Source organism: Ovis aries, chromosome 16 (genome assembly GCF_016772045.2).
Source record: "Ovis aries strain OAR_USU_Benz2616 breed Rambouillet chromosome 16, ARS-UI_Ramb_v3.0, whole genome shotgun sequence".
Lineage (NCBI taxonomy): Eukaryota > Metazoa > Chordata > Mammalia > Artiodactyla > Bovidae > Ovis > Ovis aries.
The window spans coordinates 1706035-1732768 of record NC_056069.1 but is presented as its reverse complement, the minus strand read 5'-3'; the positions used below and the strand labels follow the sequence as shown (position 1 = coordinate 1732768).

The window sequence follows — 26734 nt, the reverse complement described above, 5'->3', positions numbered from 1 at the left end:
GGGGGCATCAACTTTTCCTGGGGTAGTTAGTGAGGTTACTCCCTGAGCTGATTATAGATGGAGGAGTCAAACAAGTCAGCAATGGGGACAACGAGTGGAAGGGCATTTCAGGAAGAGGAAGCAGTGTGTTCAAAGGCCCTGAGTGAGGAAGACAGTTGGCACAGAGAGCATAAGGGAAACTGCCATGTGTGGAGTGGGCTAAGAGAGGAGGGGGTGACGCAGGCAGGCTGGAGAGGCGAGAATCAGGCCACGCAGGACTTCCGGATGAGCTTAGGCTTTATTCCAAGACAACAGGAAACTCAACAGGTTGTACTTAGCTATTTGGTAACAGATTTATTCAGAGACAGTTTGTCCACTTAGAGTACATAACTCAAAGATTTACTCACAAGTTGTGAAACTATCACTAAGATTAATTTTAGAACATTCTCAACACCTCAAAAAGTTCCCCCAGCCACAAGCAGCCACTCATCTACTTTCTGTCTCTGAAGATTTGTCCATTCTAGACATTTCATACAATATATGGTCTTTTGCAACTGGCTTCTTCTGCTTAGCACAAGGTTTTAAAGGTTCATCCATGTTATAGCAACTATCATTACTTCACTCATTTTTGCTGCTGAATAATACCCCATTGTACACAGACATCAGAGGATGGAAGGCTGAAAGGGAGTGATCACTCTGGCTTCCATGTAGAGAGTGGATAGAGAGAGGCAGGGGGGATGTGAGGAAGCCCAAGAGCAGACCCTTGCTTTGTCTTTCTAATCCCAGAGGTCTCTGGACCAAGGAGAGACAATGCTGTTGAGCCATGTGACAAAACAGAAGACAGACTGAACGGAATGAGGAGAATCCTGAGTCCTCTCGGCAGCCTTACCATTGACTCAATTCATTCCCTCTCCCTTTGGTCCTCAGTCTCTCCTTACCTGTCAACAAATTGCGTTCAAAAACGACTTCTTAGAGCCAAATCAGCAAAAAATGGTGAAGTAGGGAACTGCAAGAACAGGTGCTTGCAATGAAAAATCTGGCAAAAATGGTCAGAACCAACTTTATCAGAACCCTGAAAAACAGTCAGGAATTTACAGCAACCAAGCAAACGCTTACTCAAGAAAAAGGAAACTGAAACCTGGTAATGTCTTGCAGCATTTTACCTTATCCTTATCCCATTCTCTTTTCCCCATCTTTTGTTGTGGCAGTCTTGAAGATGGTATTCCATGTTCGTGGTGTGGATTCCCAAGGCTGGAGGGAGCAGAGCAGACCTTGTCCCAAGAAATTGCAATTGTTTGTTTTGATCTGTCTGTAGGCTTCCTGAAGGACTAAAGCCTTGTGTTTGTCTTTATTTCCCTGATTTGGGACTCTCCTAAGGCGGAGATTCAGATGACACCACCCTTATGGCAGAAAGTGAAGAGGAACTAAAAAGCCTCTTGATGAAAGTGAAAGAGGAGAGTGAAAAAGTTGGCTTAAAGCTCAACATTCAGAAAACTAAGATCATGGCATCTGGTCCCCTCACTTCATGGCAAATAGATGGGGAAACACTGGAAACAGTGTCAGACTTTATTTTGGGGGGCTCCAAAATCACTGCAGATGGTGATTAAAGATTAAATTAAATCTGGTGCAGATTAAATTAAAAGACGCTTACTCCTTGGAAGGAAAGTTATGACCAAACTAGACAGCATATTCAAAAGCAGAGACATTACTTTGTCAACAAAGGTCCATCTAGTCAAGGCTATGGTTTTTCCAGTGGTCTACGTATGGATGTGAGAGTTGGACTGTGAAGAAGGCTGAGCGCCGAAGAATTGATGCTTTTGAACTGTGGTGTTGGAGAAGACTCTTGAGAGTCCCTCAGACTGCAAGGAGATCCAACCAGTCCATTCTAAAGGAGATCATTCCTGGGTTTCTAAAGATCAGTCCTGAGTGTTCATTGGAAGGACTGATGCTAAAGCTGAAATTTCAATACTTTGGCCACCTCATGTAAAGAGTTGGCTCATTGGAAAAGACCCTGATGCTGGGAGGGATTGGGGGCAAGAGGAGAAGGGGACGACAGAGGATGAGATGGCTGGATGGCATCACCGACTCGATGGATGTGAGTTTGAGTGAACTCTGGGAGTCGGTGATGGACAGGGAGGCCTGGTGTGCTGCAATGCATGGAGTCGCAAAGAGTCGGACACGACTGAGTGACTGAACTGAAGGTGGAGATGCAGCCATGCAAAGGGCATTAATCAAAAACATTAAGTCAAAAGAACTACCTGCTGCTGTACAGGGCAAAGAATGTAAGTTGGGGCAAACGATAATCCTACCTCTAAGCCTGGGAGGAAAGGCTTAGAATTGAAATGCTTTGGAGAATAAGAGCTTTGAAGAGTACAACATATCACTAGGGATCTAGAAGACCACGTAGAGTTGGACACATGTTGAGAAAGGGTGGAGAAAGCCCACATCTCAGCTCTGGTTGACTGTCAAGCTCCATGCAGGAAGGAAATGCAGGCTAAAGGCAAAGTTGTAAATGGGCTAGCTAAGCGTTGAAGGTATGTCCAAACACCCACACACAGCTGCAAAGACTAGATTGTTTTCTCTCAATTCCAGGCATTTAGAGACGTCCGAGACCATACGCAACAAACCACATGGTCTTAATAAAATGCTTTAGAAAAATCACTAATCAAACCAACTGGTACAATGTGTATGAAGGAGTGACAACAAGCCCTGGCAAGGAGGGAGACTCTGATGTCCAAGCTAGCACATCATAATATTCAAGATATCCCGTTTTCAACACAAAATTTTGAGGATTGTAAGAAACAAGAAAGTATAGTCCATCACAGAGAAAAAAAGGAAATAAAAACTGTCCCGAAGAAGGATAGACAATGGACTTAGAAGACAAAGACTTTCACTCAATTATTTTAAATATGCTCAAGTAGCTAAAGAAAACTATGGACAAGGAACTAAAGGAAACCAGAAAAATAATGTCTCCCCAAATGGAGAATATTGTTAAAGAGAGATAAATTATAAAAAGGAATCAAATAAAATAAACCCTTTGCCCAAAATGAAACCTGAGAGGACTCTCAGGGGACTCAAGAGTTCTCTTCTCCTGCATACAGATGCCCTGTTTCTCCATTTCCGTCCACACTTGGCCTGACTTCAAGCCCTGCCCCCAAACAGGCTGCTGGCATTTGGACACTACAGCTTGTTGATGCCCTAACTCTGCAGATTCCCCACTTCCTGAACCCTCCAGCTCCAGAGGTCTGGCTGACGACACACCTGACATGGAGCTGGGCAGGGCCACAGAGGTACCTGAGGTTTCTAACAGAGGAAAGCCATCCACAATGTGTTCACCTCTGGAGCACTAGCAAATTAGGCCTGTCCATCGGATATCTGAAGTTCAGAGCAAGACTCTTATTTTGTTCCCAGCCTGTAGGCTTCCCATCTTTCCTTAGGACCCTCTTCCTCCAACTCTGCCCACCTCTGCCAGGTGAGAGGCTTAAGAAGATATCTTGGAGAGATCTTGAAACCTGATATCCAACGTGAAGGTCTGTATTCATTCCAAAGACTCACATTATAAGAAAATGAAAGTAACTGACATTGCCATTTAATTTATAAATGTATTTCTGCCTTTGCACGAGGACCTCTGTTCTCAAGGCTCCATTTGGGGAAAAGAAGACATTACTTGTCGACAAAGGAAGTGGCTTTGCATACCAATACCCAATTCTGTTAACTTTTCTAAATGACTAACAGGAAACTTTGAACCAGAATGCCACCTGTTGCTAAAGTTTTATTGCTTATCTATGAATCTCACTTGAGGTGTTTCTGACCAGTGTCAGAACAGGTCATCTCACCACTCCTTGCAGGTCTAACCACTCTCAAGTTTTGAGTGAGTGATGGAAAAGGCAGAAAAACTGGAGGAACCTACAGGAATAAATAAGTAAAAATCACTGAAATCATAGCCTTCCCCACTCTGGCCATGTCCATCCACGAAAGATAAACAAGTGGTGGGAAGATTTCCATTGACACCTATCTCAGCTTCCCCTTTTTTATGAAGTTTCCGTGCCTAGGAGAATATTGGTACAACCCAACAAAGGATTTGACCTTTCCCTGTATTAAAATACTACATCAGCAGCTAAGGCAGCAGCTGGTTACTGACAAGCCTAACCAGACCAAACTACTTATGGCTGAGGATCAAAGGCGTATTTCAAGCACTAGGGCCATCTAAGGTCATCGAACCCAATGAGGCTATTCATGCTGGAAATCCTAGATTGTCAAGCCAGGGGGAGCAGCTACTTTAAGACAGGTGGGACTTCCAACAACCCTGGAAATCAAATCCACTGATTAGCTACAGATTTAACTTAGATGTATTGAAATAGGCTGCTCATCAGGAGCCTAAATCAAGAGATTAAGGAAAAAGTAAGCATACACTGTTACAGCATGCAGCTCACATAAATGAATAGAGAGGGGTCTCTGTGCTTCCTACAGTGTTAGGAGATAAGTACAAGATTTCACTTGGATTTATAGATGAGGAAGCTGAAGTAGAGAGAGAGTAAACAACTTATTCTTTCGTCTCTAACTAGTAAGTTCCTGTTGTTTAGTCGCTAGATCCTGTCCGACTCTTTCGCAACCCCATCGACTGTAGCCCACCAGGCTCCTATGTCCATGGGATTTTCCAGGCGAGAATACTGGAATGAGTTGCCAGTTCCTTCTTCAGGGGAGTTTCCCGACCCAGGGATCGAACCTGTGTCTCCTGCACTGGCAGGCGAATTCTTTAGCACTGAGTCACCAAGGAAGCCCAACAAGTAAGTTAAACAGAACTGCCCAGAAATCTGGACTGTTCCTACTTCATATACAGCTTATTCACCTCCCCTCACAATGGTGAATACTTACTGAGCACATGTTACATACCAAGTACATGGTATTTTTCAACAAACATTCACTCTCAATACCTACTGCATGCCAGAGACTGCTCTGGCTATGTGGGTTACAGTGACAAATAAGACAGACAAAATTACTTATGTATTACTTGTATTAGCTCATGTAATCTTCACTGTAACCCTTCAATGTATTACCCTCCATGTAACATGCGAGAAACTGAAAAAAAAGATTAAGGAACTTGCCCATGGCCACACAACTAGAAAAGAGAGTCAAACCCAGACTGGAATCTGAAGTCTTTCCTTTCCTGACTAGCCCAGTGCTGATATCACAGTTATTGTGTGTGTGTGAGTATATATGTCTATATGTGTATATCTATAAACATAGATAAACATACATATGTGTGTGTATATATATACACATATATATATGTATATATATACACACATACTAGACTTGTTAATTTCCTGTCTTCTTCAACCTCAGCCAGGGTGGAGACTGAGCCTGCCTGGTGCCCAGTGAATTCCCAGTGCTGAGAACAGCATCTGACTCACAGTTGAAGTTCAATCAATATTTACTGAACTTTAATAAATACTTGTTGAACTGAAGGATTACACCCATGCATGGCAGGTATGTCTCGTCTCCCAAGTTTTTTCTTGCATTTCTTGACATTATTTAATGAGTTGCTGAGCCAGCTGGATTGCCAATTTTGATGGCAGCCATTGAGTGCCCTGTGACCCTTCAGGATGGATTTGTACCTCATCAGGACCCTGCCACTTGCAGACAGGTTTGAAAACAAAAGCTTCAGCAAACACCAATTGTCAATAGAGTTTGTACAAGCAGCCGTGTAAGGGAACACAAACAGTATTGGCGAAAAAGAATGTAATTGCCTGAAGCTCATTTCTCTAGTCTCTGATCTGGGCTTTGGAGGGTCTCCATTCCAGAAGAAATAGAACCAGCCAGCAGGTCCACTTTGGATTCAAAAGAAACACACACTTTTATTAAAATATACAGGTAGTTTGGCTGGAGTCTCTGGGCAAGGTGTTGGTAGCCTCAATACCAAGGCAACAAGCTGACGTTGCATCAGGAGGGTGAGTGCAATGACCCAGCAGAAGCTTCCAGCAGCAAGGCCAGAGCTCAAACCTGGTGCAAGCTGGCAGTGGATGAGGCAGAAGAATCACAGCTAGAGGCAATCAAGGAGAAGATGTCTTCCTCCGATCAGGAGGGACAAGAATCACAACCTCTGTGAACACTTCTAGTTATCAGACTTCTCCGATGACTTGACCCACAGTCACCCATTTAATCCTCTCACAATTCTCGTGGTGGGTACAATGATTAGCATCTCTGTTTTACACATGAGGACACTCAGGTAGTGTAAGATGAAGTGAACAGCCCGGGGTGACCCAGATGGAAAGGAGGATCTCACCCGAGGTGGGCTGTCTTCAGAATACACAGCCTCAGCCACTACATTGCACTGCCTCTGGCTAAAGGATGTGTATTTGGCACCCACTTCTGTCAGGTGCTTTGGGACCCCTACTGGGTCCTCCTAAAACCTTACAGGTTGCCACTGGTGAGCCAAGGTGACGTACCCAGCCAACAAGACGAAAGTATATGAATTCCCAGGAGTTCTCTAAGCAGTGACTCTCAACTGGGGACAAATGTGGGGAAGGGAACACTTGACAACGCTGGACACATGCTTGGTTGTCACAATCCTGGGGGTGGGGGAGGCAGGGATGGGGAGTGGGGGAGCTCCTAGCATCTAGCTGGTGGAGGTCAGGGACACTGCTAAATATCCCACAGTGTACAAGACAGCCCCATATCAAGAATGATCTGGCCCCAAATACCAATAGTGTCAAGGTTGATGAGTCCTGCAAAAACATCATGCTGGGATTCACTCTCTTTTTCCCAGTGTCCCCAGTATAGGTATATGCACACACCCATGCACACATTGTCTCACACTGTTCTGTGTTCACACACTCACATACTAGACTTGGAAGAGAGGCTTTATGATGAAACCAAGGGCTGATTTCTCAGTCCCCAAGCTCCAATGCGGGAGTGTGGTGCACTGCTGGGCTCCGCAGAAGGTGAGAGGTGGTGACAGAGGGTGAAGCCTGCTATCCTGGAGATTTTGGGAAATCTAGTTCAAGAGATAAAATGAACACACAAGAAATAAGAGGCTATCATCCTAAAGGGAATCAGTCCTGAATATTCATTAGAAGGACTGATGCTGAAGATGAAACTCCAATACTCTGGCCACCTGATGCAAAGAACTGACTCCTTAGAAAAGACCCTGATCCTGGGAAAGATTGAAGGCAGGAGAAGGGGACAACAGAGGATGAGATGACTGGATGGCATCACCAACTCGACAGACATGAGTTTCAGCAAGCTCCAGAAGTTGGTGATGGACAGGGAGGCCTGGCGTGCTGCAGTCCATGGGGTCTAAAGAGTCGGACACGACTGAACGACTGAACTGAACTGAACTGAAGCTGTGGAGCATGGCAGCTGTGATCTCTCAGAAGAGAGAGATCAAGAGAGGCCCCATGAAGGAAGTGAGACTGGAGGGAGAGGAAAGGGCAGGGGGAGGGCAAGGGGGAGAACTGGGGTGACAGCCCTGGGGAGGAAGGTGGGGAGGGAAGGCCACAAGGGCAAGGAAAAGAGAAGGGAAATCAGCTTGACGGGTCCAGAGTTCAAGTGAGTCCTGAGGTGAGAACTGTGGGGCTTGGTGCAGGGATCCAGGTATTTAGAGGAGAGTTCAAGAACGCCTCAGTTGTTGTGAGCTCGCTCAGACGACTCAGCCTCCAGACAGGAAAGGAGCTGGGGATAAGGGCAGGAGGGGACAATTCATCTGAGCCTTATGAGGCTACTAGAGAATGTAAAACCTTCAACCTCTATTCCCTCTTCATCCCCCACCTTCTGCCCTCTCATACGCTTACTGACGCATCCATTCATCCAGTCAACAACTATTCTGGGCTAGGCATTTTGTGCTGGAGAAGAACATGAAACACAGTACTGCTGACATGGTGTTCATATTCTATGGTGGAGCCAGACAGTTCTACATGAGGCCACAGTGAAATCTGACGGGGCGATGGCAGGAGCCCCAGTGACCTGAAGCAAGCGGTGCACCCATCTCCAACCTGAGAGACGGGGGCATTAGCACTCGTAACATTGTCTGTTGCTGCCTCAGGCAAAAAGGAGAGACTACTACTGGCTCATCACCTTGCTGAGAGAAGAGACTGATCTTCAGCTCTGCACCCCCACACTCAGCCCAGGACCATAACTTAGCATGGATTTACTGGACTTAAGCGATCTGAATAGACTATAAAAATAGTTTCCTTAATCCTGACCACTCCCAGATCTAAGAATCCACACTTTGGGCAGAGTGCCTTGGCTGTGTCTATTGTGTCTAGTCACTGAGTGCACTTTACCAGGGTCCATAGCTGGCTTCCATGAACGGGCCTGAATGAGACGGTACTGCAAAAGTGGACGTGTGCATGTTTTTGTAGGAAGAGGATTTATAGATTTCACTGGATTTTCCCAAGGGTCCCATGTCACAGTATCGATGAGACTCTCTGACCCACCACGTTTGTGCTAGTACCAGATGGAATCTGGTTCCATCAAGAACCAGAGGGAATTGAGGTTGACCTCCAACAGAGCTCAGCCCTCAAACAATAAGCCACCCGGGGGGGGGGGGGGGAGATAATGCAGTCACATAAAACTAAAAGGCAAGATGAAAAATGATTTCAGGACACCAGAAGAAATTTCTTCCAGGGATGAGGTGTAAGAAAACTGCTGGAAAGAGGCTGCATTTCAGTAAGAGTTTGAAGCTCTCTGCTCTTCAATTTCCTCATCTTTGACATGAAGATAAAAGGACTCACCTCTCAGCATAGCTGTGAGGGTTCAACATGATACCACTGTGCTTCACAAATAGGCCAGATTGGAAAAAGTTGAGGCGATGTTATTATTTATGGCAATATCGATGACAACTTAGACCAGGGGATTAACTAAGGAAGTCCTGTATGCAATTCCATTCTTCCAGCTGCTCAGACCAAAAACAACAGTGTCACCCCTGATTATTCCCTTTCTCTCATACCTACATTCAATCCATGAGGAAAATCCCATTTGCTCGACCTACAATACACACCCAGCCAAGCACATCTCATCTCCTCCCCTGCTATACCCCTGGGTGCCCCCCACCACCATCTCTTGCCTAGATTATTATAGTAACTGCTGTGCTGGCCTCCCTGCCTCCACAGTGAATTCCTTTCTATCTACTAGCCATAAAATGTCTACAATAATCCTTTTAAAATGAGACAGACAGTGGTTGCCAAGGGGGAGGGGTGGGACAGGGATAGGCTGGGAGTTTGGGGTTAGTAGATACAAACTATTACACGTAGAATGGATAAACAAGGACCGACTGCACAGCATGGGGAGCTATATTCAATATCCTGTGATAAATCATATTTATTGGAAGGACTGATGCTGAAGCAGAAGCTCCAATACTTTGGCCACCTGATGCTAAGAGCTAACTTATTGCAAAAGACCCTGATGCTGGGAAAGACTGATGCTGAAAAGAAGGCAGGAGGAGAAGGGGATGATAGGGGATGAGATGGTTGGATGGCAATGGACTCAATGGACATGAGTTTGAGCAAGCTTTGGGAGATGGTGAAGGACAGGGAAGCCTAGCGTGCTGCAGTCCATGGGATCGCAAAGAGTCAGACGCAACTTAGCGACTGAACGACAAATGTGTGTGTGTGTGTGTGTGTGTGTGTAACTGAGTCACTTTGCTGTACAGCAGAAATTAACACAACATGTAATTCAACTATACTTCAATTAAAAATTAAATTTTAAAAAAGACAAAACATACTGCAATTCTCAAATCCTTCAATGCCCTATCCCCTTCCATTCAGACTAAAAGCCAAAGTCTTACAACACGTGCCAGGCATTGCTCAATACAACCTCTGCTCAGAGCACTCGTTTCTGAGCACTCTGCCCCTGGCTTACTCTGCTCTATCCACACTGGCCTCCCACACACCAGAGAGGTTTCCTTGGCTGTTTATTCTGCCTGGAACACTGTCCTGAGACAGCTCCCTTACTGCCACCACCAGGCAGGCAAGCAGCAAAATCCCATTTCCCGGCCAAGTCATCCAGGTCTAGTTGGTGCCAGGTTTGCACCTTGCTGCAGCCTAGCACACCAGTCACGGTCTCTGAAACCTGACATTGCTAGCACTTAATCCATCCTGACAGATGCCTGCTCAGCACTGGCTCTGTTCACACCCTGTGCTGGATGCTGAGGCACCTATGCAAGTCACATTGCCCACCTAGGTCCTCTGCACCATCCTGGTTTAGGCTTTGACCCAAGCAGTTCTGTTTTATCAGGGGGATTCTGAGTGCCCTGGGGCAATGTCTGGAGGGGGTCTGGAAAGGTGCTGACACTGTCAGTCACACCCACCACCTGCACAGCTTCTTTAAATCAATGTCGAAGCTGACAGTGTTCTAGTTGGGTAAGAGGAGCAAGACATGGATGACTTTTTTCCAAGAGAACTAGAAACCAAGTGAGACTTCAGAGGCTGACAAACTCAGCCTGGCTGTTTTTTAACTCACATCAATTAAAGAAAGTGGAAAGAAAGGAGACAGTGCCTGTTAAAGGGAACATTTGTGGTGCCTCCACAACCTTCTGGAGTTGGCTGGCAATAAGCATTAGCATTCCCCATTTGCAGAACATTCGCCACAGAACACAGACTGCAGCCCCCATGTGTAACTGGCCATTAAATTAAAGGCCTACAAACCTAAAAACAAACACACACACACAAACCCAGAAAGAAGTCCAAAGGCCCAGAAACTAACAGAATATTACGGTGACTACACACCTGTCTCAATATTCAGCAGTGATATAAGAATGCTGAACTCAGAAGGAAGCAAAGCTTAGCAAACACATTCTGTCAAGGCTCATTCAAACACAAACATTATGGTTGGGGGCAAGATGGCCACTAACAAATGCAGTTCCCATAGACCTAGGGATTAGGACAATCTCCATAAATGGACTCGAACAGTCAGCCCAGCAGGCACTCTTCAACACTCCCAAACTGCTGAAGCATCAGAAAGGAGGAGGATCAGGCACCTACGAACTGGTGGCAGGAAGGAAATCAGATTTCCATCCATGTGTTTTTATTGCGCCAGACTAACTTTTGGAGGCAAATCCAAAGGTATAGTTTGCTTCCACAGCAAAAATAGGATCTCTCTAAGCCATTTCCTTTACAATGTTTTCCCCCCATTGCTCCTCAGGGGCCTTCTGACACCATCCAGTTTAAGATTCCCTCCCTCCAATATTCTCATTCATGACACAGGCTCTTTTCTTCAGAATAGCACATATCATAATTTACAGTGATATACTTATTGATTTTCCCACAAGATGCCTTTAGTCTTCCCACTAGACTATAAACTCCAAAAGGGTAGGAAACATACTGGCCAAGTTCTAGTAATTTCCGTATCTAGCCCATAGGAAATGCCCGATAAATATTTAAGAAATAAATTAGGTAGGAAGGAGTGAATGAGTGAACAAATTGATGAGTAAATGATGGTCTCTGTCTCTCCTCTTTTACTATTAACTCTGGCAGTCAGAGCAGTAATAGTGGTCCCTCTGTAGCGGAGTTCTCCCCTGGTGTGTTTGGAATCCATGTTTGACTCACGCCTCCTATGCAAAGAATCTGTCCCCACTCACAACTCCTGCCAGCCCTGTCCCATAGCCAGAGCATATTGGGAAAGGCAGAGGCAGTATCCTGATCAGAGTGGGGTTCATTCTTAGCTTGGCATTGACCTCTGACTTGGGGTGGCCTTTCTGAAAAAGGTCAATCGATTCAATCAGACCTTCTCTCTCAAGACCGAACAAATAAACACAGAGAGGAGATTCGGAAGGTACCAGGACTGCAGAGACACGCTAGGTTGAGGTGGGCAGCCTGCTGGGGCCATCAGGCTGGCGCCATCTAGCAGTCGCAGAATATCCAAATCAGGAAGGTGAGGAGACAACGGAAAACTGAGCTCATAGGTTTAGAGCAGCTGGGAAGCCGTAAGAAGGCAGGCAGAATTTTCCAGGGCACCCCAGTCCAGCTCCTTCTGGAGGACTGCTGCTTATGTTTCCTTGGTTTGTTTGATTTCCCTTGATACTTAAAACACACTACTTTCCTCACATACACATACATACTGCACACCTATTAACTGAACACCTTTGAGTGAATAATTCTGTTCCCTGTAGTGACAGTGTGTGCTACAGGGACACAGCACCCATTGCCCACTCGGCATCTGTCCGTTTCACTCTGGACCACCCCTGTCCAGGGAACAGCATCACCTGCATCCTAGCCCAGAGGGAGCTCTCAAACTCATCTGTATTTCCCAATCAAGATGCAAAAGAGATCCCATCTCAGCTCTGGAAGAGCCTGTCATGGTTTGAGTTACACCACTCCCCACCAAACAAATGATATATTAGACTCCCAATCCCCAGCACCTCAGGATGAAACCTTACTCAGAGATACTCTTTTCAGAGGTAATACAGTTAAAACAGGTCATTAGGGTGGGCTCTCACCCTAACGGGACTTCTCTGGTGGCTCAGATAGTAAAGAATCTGCCTGCAGTGGGGGAGACCTGGGTTCAATCCCTGGGTTGAGAAGATCTCCTGGAGAAGGGAATGGCAATCCACTCCAATATTCTTGCCTGGAGAATTCCATGGACAGAGGAGCCTGGCGGGCTGGAGTCCACGGAGTTGCAAAGAGTCGGACACGACTGAGTGACTAACACTCACCCTAACCTAACTGGTGTTCTGATTAAAAGGGAAACTTTGGCAGGAGACATGCACACACAGGAAGAATGCCATATAAAGACAGACGCAGAGCCTGAGGTAAAAGGCGTGGGACACCAAACACTGTCAGCAAACCACCTGAAGCTGGGGAGAGACCTGGAACAGACTGTCCCTCACGGCTCTCTGAAGGAGCCAAGCAGTACTGCCCAACACCACACGTAGATAGGTACGTAACCATAACTAGAGATGACTTGTGCAGAGGAGGCTTCTGAGCATAACTGAAGTACCCACACAGATCCACCCAGCAGGCTCAGCTTCAGGGTAAACAAACCTTTTTCTGTACTCACCTTCCGAGAGCCCCTGCCCTGAAGCCTTCTTTTACCATCCCTGAACATCACACTGCAGACTGCAGGTCAACTGTTAAGGAGCCACCTGTTGCCCTCACCAGTGCTCCAAATCCATATGTTGAAGTCCCATATTTGGATCAGGTCTGTACAGATGTGATTAGTGGAGCTGTTAGCATGGGGCCCTAATCCAACATGACTGGCATCCTTTGAAGAAGATGGCTCACGCACGTGGTGAGCATGCACAGAGAGATGGCCGTGTGAGGACAAAGCAATGAGGAAGCAGCTGGCTGCCGGCCTAGGAGGCCTCAGGAGAACCCAACCTCCTAGCACCTTGGGCTTGGAGTTCCAGTCTCCAGAACTGTGAGAAAATAATTCCTGTTGTTTAAGCCGCCCAGTCAGTACCTTTTTGTTATGGCTGCCTGAGGAAACTAGCCTGTCACCCCTAATACTCTTCTTCCCCTCCTTGCTTGGGCACACTGGACTTTCAGCTGGGTGCATGACTGCTTACACTGAAGACTGCATTTCCAGGTTCCCTTGTGGCTAGGTTCAGTCATGTGATTAGGCTCTAGCCAACAGGATACAAGAGGAAGTGTCAAGTGGGCCTTCAAGCACGTGGCCTTAATGAAAGAGGTCATGCCCTTCATGCTCCCTTCGGTCCTTCTTACTGCCTGGAAGCTGGACCTGAGCTTAAGAAGCCAGTTTGGTTCAAAAGGCAGAAGCCTTGTGCCAAGGAAGCAGGGCAGGAAACAGAATGAGCTACTCTACCACTTCTTCAGGGACTATTTCTGGGCTTTCTATATGAGAGAGAAATGACTTTTTAATCTGGAGAGTTTCTGTCATCCATAGGAGTTTGTTACTCATTTTCACCTCCTCCTTTTCTGTCCTCTGTCCTCTCTTCCAAGGATAAAGCTGTCATCAATGACAAAAGTCTCAAGCAGAGAGGATTAAGACAGTAAAGGCCAAAAGGAAATGTTAATTATATGTGGAACTCCTGCAGGATTAACCAACCAGACAGTCGGTAGACAGGAAAATCGTCACCCACTGCTGTTCCATCCTGTGTCCAACCCCTGGCCCCCTCCAAGTGGTTAAATTATCTTCTTACAGGTGGCACACCTGCTCAAAATCTCCACTGCTCACACAATGAAGTCCAAACTTATGAGCTTGGTACTCAAAGTCCTTCACAATCAGGCTGCAATCTACCTCTCCAAGTTTTTGTTTTTTCACTATAATCATTCACTAAAATCAAAGAGGACTATTTATTGTTTGACCCAAACGCCAACACCTTCCAACCTCCTACATTTCTCCTTCCAGTCTCCCTCCTAGTGTTGTACAGAGGGCCTTGTGTCTGAAGACAACTGAATCTAATGCCCAGCCCAGTACTTCCAAGTTACGTGAACTCTGGAAGTCTTTGTCTATAAAATAAGAAAAATAATACACTGTCTCACACAGGTGTTCGGAAGCCAGACAAAGATATTGCATGAGAATGGGTCTTCTACTATACTTACTCTTATAGGGCATGACTGTCCTGAACCTGGCATAAGGGTGCATTACCCTCTGTCTCTCGTGGCTCAGCAACTATTAGCCCCTTGATCTCAGCTGCTAACTTTCATTGACCAGTCTCATTACTAAGTGATTTTCAGGTACTACCTCTAGTCTTAAGAGATCCATATTATGCCTACTATAGATGAGTAAACAGGGCCAGATTTGAACTCACAGTGCAAGCGTCTAATCTTACACAAAACTCCTCAAGGGCAGAGGCTATGTCTGTTTTTATGTTATAGTTACGCTATTTTGTCTGTGGCAAGTCTACCCAAGTGTCCTCTCTGGAACTCTAATGGATCACCCTTTAAAGCTCCATTAAGGAAGTACAAAGAACCGGGCCAGGGATCTACATGAGGCTCACTCTGGGTGCCCACCACACAGTGCACTGAGAAAGAAGCCAAGAGGTTCTGGTATGAAGCTGCCCCCAGAAAAATCAGCTCCCCACACAAACAGATATCAGCAGCCTTCGTCAGCCAGGCCAGAGGAAAGGGAAACCGAATGGGAAAGCAAAGCTCAGGAGCTCCTGTGTTGGACTGGCTGGGATCCCAGAGATGTTCTGACGACTCCCTAATCCTTACGTGGCTCTAGCTCTTCATCTTCCTCCAAGCCCCATACTCATTATCTCAGATGCTCTTCATAAAGGAATGCCTTGAAATAGAAATGTGTTAATATCTAGACTTACAGTGAGGAAACTAAAGCACAGGCCTGTCTGCAAAAATGATGCTGTCAGAACTAGAACCCAGACCCCTTACTCTCAGGCCACTGTTCTTTCTGCTGGGTGACTCCAGTCCCGTCTCCTCATAACCCAAAGCCATAAAGCCTTGCTTTTTCATTCCATCTACCTGGAGTCTGCAGAGGAGGGCTGGAGAGTACCTTTCTTGCCTCTGCCACCCAACGGCAGAGATAAAAAGATCCTCTGATATACAGATGCCTACCAAGTGCTCACTGGCCCTCTTAAAGGTCATATGTCCTCTGACCCCCACCCCAAATAGAATTGTCATAGGTAGGTGTGAACAACGTCAGATATTCCATCAGAAGAAGCCTCTGGGCCTAGAGCCTAACAGAGTTTCTAGTCTCTGAGCACACAGGTGGGGTTTCCTCTGCTAGGGAGGGTGAGACCCTACTCCATCCTGCAGGCCCCTCCCAGCCTGTGATGTCATGTCCTGAACTGGGCTCCCATGCAGAGACTAAAGTCTAAAAGCAAGCACTGCTCATTTAACGAGGATCTGTGCAACTGGCGTTCTAAGCACTTTATGTGGGTTAACTCATCCAGTCCTTCGACAACCCTGGGCAGCAGGTGCTGTTATCGCTCCCATTACACAGACAAGGAAACTGAAGCCTGGAGAGAGTACATAAGTTGTCTAGCTCAGAAGGCTGGGAAGCACTGGAAGCTGGAATCCAAGAGCAGGAAGCAGAGTCCTTTCTCTTCACTCTGCAGCACAGTGCCCACCCTGCAGGAGCGCACTGCAGCCCTTCAGCCAGAGGGTGGGACTCTTCCACCACCCTCAGGCTCCCCAGTTAACTGCCCTGGTTCCCCTGGACCGCCAGTACCCGTCCCTTGTATACCACCCAGGCACCTTCGCTCTTCTGTCCACCAGTCTCCCTCCATACTGGCTTCAGCACATATCTCATGTCCCTCCTCTGAACAGAAGCCCTCTATGGCTCCCCACTGCCTAAATGGAAACAGTCTCAACTTCTTAGCACAGCATTCAGAGCCTTCCAAAATACGGCTGCAACTTAACTTTGAGCACCCCTCCCTTCAATGCACCCTCCCCTCAAGGCGAAAGGAGCTACCATGTTTTTTCTCTGGATATGCTCTTGTTTTCTTGGATATTCCCTTCATGTCCAGCTTTCATCTCCTAGAGTGCATTGGTCCCTCCACCTATAAGGGTCTGCTCCATTTATCAGTTCCCATCTTCCCCTGAGAAGGGATTCAGCCTGATAACCGGAGCAAGAAGGGCCAGAGTTATAAAGTTGAAAAGTTAGTGAGTCTAGTTCAGTGTAGGTGGAGAAATTGAGCCCCCTTCAGGGCATGGATTAGTATTTGTTCTTTGGCTGGGGACCATTCACCTTTAAATACTCCACAGGCACCTGGAGCCTAGTAAATGAATGACTAACTGGTGAGCCCTCCAGGACAGTGCTTCTCCAGCAGCGGCCCTGGGATCCCCAGCATCTAATCACTCTCAGCCTTGGGTCCTCCAACATCTGACCTGTTCAATTCTCATCTCTGAGGGCGGTATCTGGTGTCTGCCTGTGTAGCAAGCCACAGAGAGGCTTTTATATTCACACTTATCTGAAAACCACATTGAATCTATGGGGATTGCACCACGGGTGCCATTTAGTAGAAAGAGTCCTAGTACCTGAAGCTTCCCTTCCCCCAGTCACCACTTCCGCCCCTGAGCTTGAGGCAGAGGCCTCTGGGAGCTTAGATGGCTGAAGCTGATGAGGCGGCTTCTCGGATGTCCCCGTATAATCTTGTGCGAGACTTTCTCCCCCAGAGAGTCGCTGGGGCTGAGTGGAGGGTCTTGCCCTCCAGCCCTACACCCCAAGGATGCTCTGCCAAACAAGGGGGTCATCTGACCCAGGAGGAACAGGCAGGGGAAGCAGGCGGATGGGTGTCGCTTAGGGCAAGGGTGGCGGTAGGGATGTGGGGTCAGGCAAGGCCCAACCAAGAGAGAGAATGATGCCCGATGCTCCCTCTAAGAGGCCAAGTCTCCAGAAAGGGTGAGGGAATCCCTGCCGTGCTAGGAGCCTGACACAGAGGCAGGCAGCTCTGAGCTCTGCTGGAGCCCATCCAGAAATGCACAGGCACTTGGAGAAAGAAGGCAGCCCTGTGGCGGTGGGCAGGCAGGAGAGGGAGTGGGCTGGGTGTGGCCTGCTGGGTGAGGTGCCCACCTTCCTCTCCCCCTGCCTCCCTTGTCCTATCCCGCTGGCCCCACAGCAGCAGAGGGAGCCCTCCGAGCTTGAGCGGGCGCTCAGAGCCTACGTCCACACCGCTGGCTCCCCTGCACCTTCCTGGGCGGCTCTCTGGCCACCTGCCCTTCTCCTGTCGAGAGCCCGAGGCCCAATCTTACCCACTCCATGTCGCTCCTTGTCAGTTTTGCGCCAGGGGGCCATGGCTCAGCCAGGACCTGCAGGCACCTCCAGTCGTCCTCTGGGGAAGCAACCAGGGGTGGCTGGGTGCGCTGCTGGGCCCCACTTCCTTCCTCTTTTCAAACTCCCTCTCGGCCCGCCCTCCCCTCCTTAGGGCGCCAGCTCCTCCTCCCCCCTCTCTTTGGGCAGGGGCACAGTAGAAGCTTAGTGGCTAGAAGTCCAGAAGTCCTCCACAAAGCTTAGGGGCCAACCCCCACTTGCCTCCTCCCCAGGCAATCTGGCAGTAGCCAAGCAGGTCCCTGGGGTCACTCAGGCCATCACTACAAGTGCAGGAAGTTCCCCGGTAACAGCCTAGTGATTAAACCCAGCTTCCTCCCACCTTCCTAGTGGTAAAGAACCTGAGTGCAATTGTGTGGTAGTCTGAGCATTCTTCAGCATTGCCTTTCTTTGGGATTGGAATGAAAACAGACCTTTCCCAGTCCTGTGGCCACTGCTGAGTTTTCCAAATTTGCTGGCATATTGAATGCAGCACTTTAACAGCATCATCTTTTAGGATTTGAAATAGCTCAACTGGAATTCCATCACCTCCACTAGCTTTGCTTGTAGTGATGCTTCTTAAGGCCCACTTGACTTCGCATTCCAGCATGTCTGGCTCTAGGTGAGTGATCACACTATTGTCATTTTCTGGGTCGTGAAGATCTTTTTTGTATAGTTCTTCTGTGTATTCTTGCCACCTCTTCTTAATATCTTCTGTTAGGTCCATACCATTTCTGTCCTTTATTGAGCCCATCTTTGCATGAAATGTTCCTTTGGTATCACTAATTTTCTTGAAGAGATCTCTAGCCTTCCCCATTCTTTTGTTTTCCTTTATTTCTTTGCATTGATCACTGAGGAAGGCTTTCTCATCTCTCCTTGCTATTCTTTGGAACTCTGCATTCAAATGGGCATATCTTCCCTCTTCTCCTTTGCCTTTCACTTCTCTTCTTTTCATAGTTATTTGTAAGGCTTCCTCAGACAACCATTTTGCCTTTTTGCATTTCTTTTCCTTGGGGATGGTCTTGATCCCTGCCTCCTGTACAAGGTCATGAACCTCCACTCATAGTTCTTCAGGCACTCTGTCTATCAGATCTAATCCCTTGAATCTATGTGTCACTTCCTTTATCCTTTTGGTGCCACGACCCATTAGGAAATATGATAAAAGCTCAGGAAACTCTCCTCTGAAAATATACAAGCACAGAACTTATCAACAATGCCAGGAGGTCCAGGGTGTTCTAACAGCCAGCAACAGTGGGCCCTGGGAAGTGAGTTCTAGACTTAGACTAATGGAGACATTTCTCAGAAATACTCTGGGAATAGATTCTATCAAGAAGCAAAAATCTCCCTTTGATCCGCAGTGATAAGACTAAGTTAAAGTCTTCCTGAATTTCCTTTCTTTATTCGTAACTCTCACTACCCCTTTCTGCCTTGCACTAGAGAGTCAATAAGACAGATGAGGCCATATCACAGCTGACAGACAGCTACGGCAAAGTATTAATTTCATTTTATCTAAAGTTATTTCCTTTTCAGTTTTCTAGCAGTACAAATTGGGTAGTATTTTTTATAGAGAGCAGTGAGTCAGTCAGGATTCCACCAGGGAAATAGAATCAGCAGGATGTATATGTGTGTGGATTGAATGATTGATTGCAAGGAATTGGCTTGTGTGACTGTGGAGCTGGCTAGGTAAGCCTGAAATTCAGAGGACCTACCTCCAAGAAGTGCCAGCTGAAAACTCTCAGGTAGGAGCTATAGCTGCTATCCAGGGAGAATTTCTTCTTCATTCAAAGAAAGCGTAGTCAAGGACTTTGAACTGATCCATTCCCGCCTACTCAGATTGTTGAGGATAATTTCCTTCACTTAAAATCAACTGGTTGTAGATGTTAATTACATCCACAAAATACTTCCACAACAACACCTGGATTGATGTTTGCTTGAATGATTAGAGTCTATAGTTTCATCAAGTTGATTCATAAAACTAGCCATCAGGGTAGTATTACAAATTGGACTCAACATCAGAAATTGGCAAACTTTTGCTGCAAAAGATCAGATAGTAAATATTGCAGTCATTTCAGGCCAAGATGAAAAATCAAGGATATTATGTAGGTACATCCCCAACAAGAGAGAAAACAGCTTCCATAATTTAAAAATGCAAAATCTGACATTAGTAATTGAGTCCATTCTTCCGTGACACAGGTCTAGTAATGAGAAAAATAAATTTGCAGGTTAGATCACATTTCACTCCATTAGAGTTCAAAGTTAGTATTCTCTCTGATCAAAATTGACTGCAACTCTTCATCTGCGAATGGTGATCTCTAATGATATTTTACAGTTCACCATTGAAAATGCTTCCCACAGGTGGTATGTAGTAAAGAATTAATTTTGCCCCAAATGTGCTCTGATATTTGTCCTCAGCTACTGGGAAGTAATCTCAGAATGTCATGGTTTGCCAGGGGAACTGGGGTTACATGGGGCAATTTAAAAATACGACTTAGGGTCTAGGTTGACCATTTCAGGAAAACCAACAATGTGATATGTAAGTGGGGCTTTGGGCCACATGGTGTCAGTTGCCCTGCAGACTGAGATCAACCACAGGGGCAATCATGGGGAAAAGTCTTACCTACATGGTAGAGCCCCAAGAAAATCTTTGGACACCAAGGTTTGGATGAGCTTTGCTCATTGGCAATATTCTACACACTGTCACACGTTGATGCAGTGAAAGTAAAGCATCCTGACTCCATGTGGAAGGGCAACAAAAATGTCTGATACTTCCCTGGACTCTGCTCTATGTACATCTCCCCTTGGCTGAATTAACTCTCCATCCTTTACCAACAACAAACGGTAACTGAGCATTAACAATTTCAGGGAGTTCTGCAAGTCCTGTTAGTGAATTATTGACCCTGAAGGTAGTTTTGGGAACTCTTCCAAACTTGCAATTGGTGTCAGAAGTGAGGATGGTCTTGTATGAATTGTATGCTCTTTAAATTTTATAGCTGGCTGACTCTCGAAGTTGGCTAAAACTCTCAAAGGAAAGTACTGCCAAACACTGATATCAATCCCTGTACATAATCTTTTATTAAGCATTTCCACTGCTCAGAAGGCATTTATAAAATTCTATTAAATATTCTCTTGATGTCTGCCTTTTAGCACACCATTTATTATATTGCTAAATATGGATTGCTGAATGGAAACCCTTCAATTGCACAGTTAAATGAACTTGAAATTTAAAAATCACTTTTACACTTGTATTAAGGTCTGAAAACATTGCTAGAACTGTAGTTTGAGGCTGGAAAATATGTTCATTAAAACTTTTGAAGGAATGGTGATGTCACTTTCTGTTTTAATTTTTGACATCACAGCAAGTTTTATATACCGCTTCACGTTCTTGTGGTTTAAATATTAATTGTCATCAAAATGATGTTATCACAAGGTTCTGCATATAACCATTGTTTTGCTCTGTCATTTTGGTTGACTCCATTGAGAACCATTATGAAGTCTGCAGCAAAAGCTAATTTTCCAAGTCATCCAATGTTCAGTAATAGTGGTTGAGGGCTGCTCTTAAGAAAAATTTCAACCGCCATCCTGAGCTCAAAAACTCACAGATGACTTATTACTGTTAAGACATCAAACTGCTATGTAGGTGATAGGACAAGTAAGAATGTTTATCTTCTATTTTTGACAAAAGTTCACAAAACAGACAAAAAAAAAAAAAAAAAACTCCAGAAGAGAGAATGATCACGTTTGTCACAACTTTTTCAATAATGCACAACAGATTCAAATATTTTCCACAAAGTACCTTCTGATGAATATTATAATCAATTAGTAAAGGTTTTAAGCACTTCATGTTTTCATAAGCTTCGTAAATTTGTCCAAAAAGCCTTTTCCTATTCATTAACAGCTGTAAACACATCTTAGCAGATTCTATTTCAGGCGGCATTTAGTGTTTCCTCATTTTTCTTGAAAATATTTTTGACCATAATTTTTCCACACAGATTATTCATAGAAGCTTTCTCTTCATTCATTCCAACCTCACCATGAGGACTTGACAAATAAACAACTGTGCAACATTGGTCAACTTATCAAGAGCCAAGGAAAACTGTTAGAGACCATTTGCCATGGTTTGGAATTGATTATTAACGTTGCTCCCAAAGTTATCAACTCTTCAAACAGCTGTCACCAAAAGGCCAATAGCCTTAAACTATTTTATTTTCTCTAGACACATTTCATCTGTTACCACAACCAAAACTAATTTAATCAACTCACCATCAATAAATGTCTTTCCTTTTGTGGTTAATAAATGAGTCACCAGGACACAGTCTGATTTCCATTCTTCACTTTTAATGGAGAAATTGTGCTATTATGAGATATTCTGGTTTAAATTTTCTAATTTTTCTGGCTACTCCTTTTTTGCCGCTGGGAATGTTGTGATGAGGGCTTACTCTGTTATGCCATATTCTTTTAGTACAGTTGTAGTGTCACTATACAGCAAAGACAATGCTTTCCTGTCCAATTCTTTAACAAAATAATCCACACTCCGCTGTGACTTTAAAGCATGACATTTGAATCCCACTGTTCTCTTCTTTTTTTGGTTCAGTTTGGTTGGTTTTGACATGATGGTTACTGTGCTGGGAAATAAAATACAACAGAGTTTCTGTAAAGTGATATGCTTGGCACTTGAAACAGTGGCATGATAACCACATCCCTGAGGTCTGCAGGTTGCTGAACAGCACTGCAAAGCAATGAGAGCACCATCCATAGACAATCTTTATTGCAAGCCCACAACTCTGCCATTGTAGTGTGAAAGCCTCTATATATGTATGTAAATTAATAAGCATAGCTGTATTCCAATAAAACTTAATTCATTTTTGGACAACAGAATTTGCATTTCACAGAATTTTCACATGTCATGAAATATTTTTCTCCTTTTGAATTCTTTTCAATCTTTTAAAAATGTAAAACTATTCTTAGTTCATAGTTCATACAGAAATAGGTGGTGAATCAAATTTGGTCAATGAACCAAATTTTTTGTCTGCCGTCCCTTGGAAGAATCTAAACGATGCTTGTTTTTTCATCTTAGATTTCTGATATACATGCAGAAAAGTTCACAACAACAGTGTGATAAGGTACTTGATGGGGGAACAAAGGTGATTCCAGAAAGTAAATAAGGTTGAGATTTAAGGAATATTAAAAATTTCTCCTCCATTTAGTTTGTGACATGGCAATCTGGATTTTTAAAATAATGTTAAAATAACAAATTATTCAACATATTAAAAGAGTTGAAAATTTGCTTGTAGTTGAAGGAGATCACTGGAAGGACTGACGTTGAAGCTGAAACTTCAATACTTTGGCCACCTGATGCGAAGAGCTGACTCATTTGAAAAGACCCTGATCCTGGGAAAGACTGAGGGCAGGAGGAGAAGGGGATGACAGAGGATGAGATGGTTGGATGGCATCACCTACTTGATGGACATGGGTTTGGGTAGACTCTGGGAGTTGGTGATGGACAGGGAGGCCTGGCATGCTGTGGTTCATGGAGTTGCAAAGAGTCAGATGCGACTGAACTGAACTGAACTGAAGGAGATGAAATTTAGAAGGTTATTCTGAATGAAGGTTAATTAACTTCTTAATGGTATGGTTTCCAATAGAGAAATCTTAAAGCTTCATACTGACTAGGATATGGCTTTTATATTTATCTGAAACATAGGGTTTTTATTATGATTTTATGGCACTGTTGGCATCAAGGACTCGATGGACGTGAGTCTGAGTGAACTCTGGGAGATGGTGATGGACAGGGAGGCCTGGCGTGCTGTGATTCATGGGGTCGCAAAGAGTCGGACACGACTGAGCGACTGAACTGAACTATGGCACTGTGGAAGATTTTTAGCAAGAGAGATTGATGGTCAGATATAAAGATCTAACCAAAACCACTTAAAGAATTTACAATTATCTTGGTCACACAATTGTATTAAATAGCATCTGCTACATACCTGTACATTAGGTGGTGCACTATTGATGACTATAGTGTTGCACAGACTCTGAGAGATGATTATGGAAAGAAGGATGTTTCCTGGCAAGACCCAACCCGAGGGTCAGGCTCATGTGTCCAGCTGCCTCCAGGACCTCCCTTTGCCACTGGACATTAATGTCTTCAGTTCTGAAGCTAAACTCATCACCATAGCCACACCACAGACCTATCGCCCCTCTGATTGTTTCTGTTAATAATTTATGTAACAAATGACATGAGTAAACTCTGTGCTAAAACTGAAATGCTAGAATTCCTACTCTGTCACTTACATAGCTGCTTAGTTTGGAGAGGTTACTTAACCTTTCTCAGCCTGAGTTTCCTGAAGAAAAAAGTCTCTAACATTTATTGAACACTTTCTGAATGCCAAGCCTTGATTTAATACTTTACATGCATTATCTCATTTAACCCTCCAAGTAGCCCTATGAAGGGCATGCATTCTAAATTACTTCAATTGTGTCTGACTCTTTGTAACCCCATGGACTGTAGCCCAACAGGCTCCTCTGTCCATGGGATTCTCCAGGCAAGAATACCAGAGTGGGTAGCCATGCCCTCCTCCAGGGGATCTTCCCGACCCAGGGATCAAACTCGCATCTCTTCCATCTCCTGCACTGGCAGGCAGGTTCTTTACCAATAGCACCACCTGGGTAGCTGAGGTAGGTACCATTATGATCCCCATCTTTGCTAAGAAGTAAATAGATCTCCCGGTGGCTCAGACAGTAAAGTGTCTGTCTACAATGCAGGAGACCTGGGTTCGATCCCTGGGTTGGGAAGATCCTTTGGAGAAGGAAATGGCAATCCACTCCAGTACTACTGCCTGGAAAATCCCATGGACAGAGGAGCCTGGTAGGCTACAGTGCATGGGGTCACAAAGAGTTGGACATGACTGAGCAACTTCACATTCATTCATTCAAACAGAGACCAGGAGGCTGAGAGCCTTTATCTACAGCTGTCAACCATTATAACTGACTACAAATGGTATCATCACCCTCTACTTCACCCTCTCTTTCCCTGCAGATGATTGTCTCAAAATGATCATCTCTTGGATATGCCCCTTCCTCTATGCCACTACCTTGCCAAGGTCGTCCTCATTTGAAGCTTGCGTGTGAGTTCTCTGCCTCCGGTTTTGCCTCCTTCCAATCTCTCCATCATGTTACTTCTAGGATGCTTTAGAGCCCCAACGATTGTGTCCACCTCAAACTCACAAAATAAGCTAGAAAATATAAACAAATCAGGTTTTAGGTAACTTGGGAGATTTTACTACCTTTGTGAAATCAAGATATTGCATATTAAAGTGCCAAGCAAAGCCTCAAGTGCAGACCAAAGAAATCCATCCAGACTCAGACCCATGTTTAGGAAGATCACAGAAACCTCTTTCCCTAAGACACAGCAGAAGGAGAAGACGGTGTTGTCCAGCTTTCTCATCATCGATTCAGGACTGAGATTTTGTTACAGGTCACTAGTATGGCTGCGTGTGTGCGCGCTCAGTCTCCTCAGTCGTGTCGACTCATTTTGACCCCATGGACTCTAGCGTGTCAGGTTCCTCTGTCCATGGGACTTCTCCAGGCAAGAATACTGGAATGGGTTGCCATGTAGTCCTCCAGGAGACCATCCTGACCCAGGGATCAAACCTATATCTTCTGCATCTCCTGCATTTCAGGTGGATTCTTTATCACTGAGTCACTGGGTATGGCTGTAATGATTATTAAATATTGAAATATGAGTTGCTCAGGGCTTCTCCAGTGGCCCAGTGGTAAAGAATCAGCCTGCAATGTAGGAGCCACAGGAGACACGGGGTCAGTCCCTCGGTTGGGAAGAGACCCTGGAGGAGGGCATGGCAACCCACTCCAGTATTCTTACCTGGAGAATTCCACGGACACAGGAGCCTGGTGGGCTATGGTCCATAGGGTTACAAAGAGTACGACAGGACTGAAGTGACTTGACAAGCAAAAAGTCACTGCCTCCAGTGCCTGAAGTGCCCTCCTCCCATCCCTGCCTTGAAAAGTTTTCACTGGGCACCACTGGGGTCACTATGATGGTGCCTTCCAGCTTGTCCTCTATAGTTTAAGAGGATGGGCCCCCTTCCCTGGGTGCCTCCCTGACTCTAAGCCAAAGGGAGGAGGAGAAGTGGATGACAGAGGATGAGATGGTTGGATGGCATCACCTACTCGATGGGCATCAGTTTGAACAAGCTCCAGGAGGTGATGATGGACAGGGAAGCCTGGTGTGCTGCAGTCCATGGGATCACAGAGTTGGACATAACTGACCAACTGAACTGACTTGAGAGAGATGTCTGGAGGTGGAACTGGCAAGTCAGCAGGTGTCAGAGTCTCCCGGTCCACCCTCCACTGGCGCCCCGCTTTGGGAACTGCAGCCTCCACAGTATAACATTTTATATCATTTATCTCTTCTTGTTTCACTCATAGAGTCATGGCAAAAAGCTTCTATGAGTATGTTATAAGCAATTCAAATAGTTTGGAGCTAAAACATGTACTTACATTTTAGTAACAGGAGGAAACTTTAGGTCCTTATCAAGGCCAGAAAGGCTCCAGGGAAGAAGACATGAGTGTGCAGAAGTAATCAGCTACACTAAAGGGAGCAGCAACAAGACCACCTGTAAATAAGGAGGTGTTTAAATAATCCTGCCTTAAGGTAACAGTCAAATCTCTAGAAGTGAAGACAGCAATGGGAGCTGGAGATGAGGAAGAATCAAAAGGTGGTCTGCTTAAAAGAATTCACTCTCCTCCATTAAATATGAATACCCTCAACCCTTACTGCTAATTAACATTACCTGGGGCTGCCAGGGGGATCTGTCTAAGATGATCTGACTGAGATGTCAAGGCACTAGTTAACATCCTTCAGTGCATCCTCCACACCCTTTAGGATACTAGTTAACTCCTAAGAGCATTGCACAAAGCCTTTTGGTCAGACTCTAGCTCTCTATGACACCTTCACTTCCTGCCTCCTGCACTGCCGGTTCTTGCAGCCTTGCTTCCCTGTACCACACACACACATGCACGCACACGCACACACACACACACACACACACACTACCACATGCACGGTATG

General features: G+C 45.4%; 1 protein-coding gene and 1 long non-coding RNA gene across 3 annotated transcripts in view; both read right to left on the bottom strand.

The window, feature by feature from the left end:
- Positions 1–17708, bottom strand: part of DOCK2 (dedicator of cytokinesis 2) — a 473410-nt gene extending 455702 nt beyond the window's left edge. Inside the window, exon 1 of the mRNA XM_042233648.1 lies at positions 17592–17708. Within this exon, the coding sequence (XP_042089582.1) occupies positions 17592–17634 (43 nt within the window). The 5' untranslated portion in view covers positions 17635–17708. The remainder of the gene's footprint in view (positions 1–17591) is intronic.
- A 4253-nt stretch (positions 17709–21961) lies between these two features.
- On the bottom strand, positions 21962–26267 carry LOC121816768 (uncharacterized). Of its 2 annotated transcripts, none has more exons than XR_009596740.1 (3): positions 26164–26267; positions 24738–24878; positions 21962–23044 (listed from the first exon to the last, which is right to left on the bottom strand). It is a non-coding gene; the product is annotated as an uncharacterized LOC121816768 (long non-coding RNA). The 2 variants fall into 2 exon arrangements; XR_006056453.2 differs by having other exon boundaries at positions 21962–22268.
- Between the last annotated feature and the right edge of the window lie 467 nt (positions 26268–26734).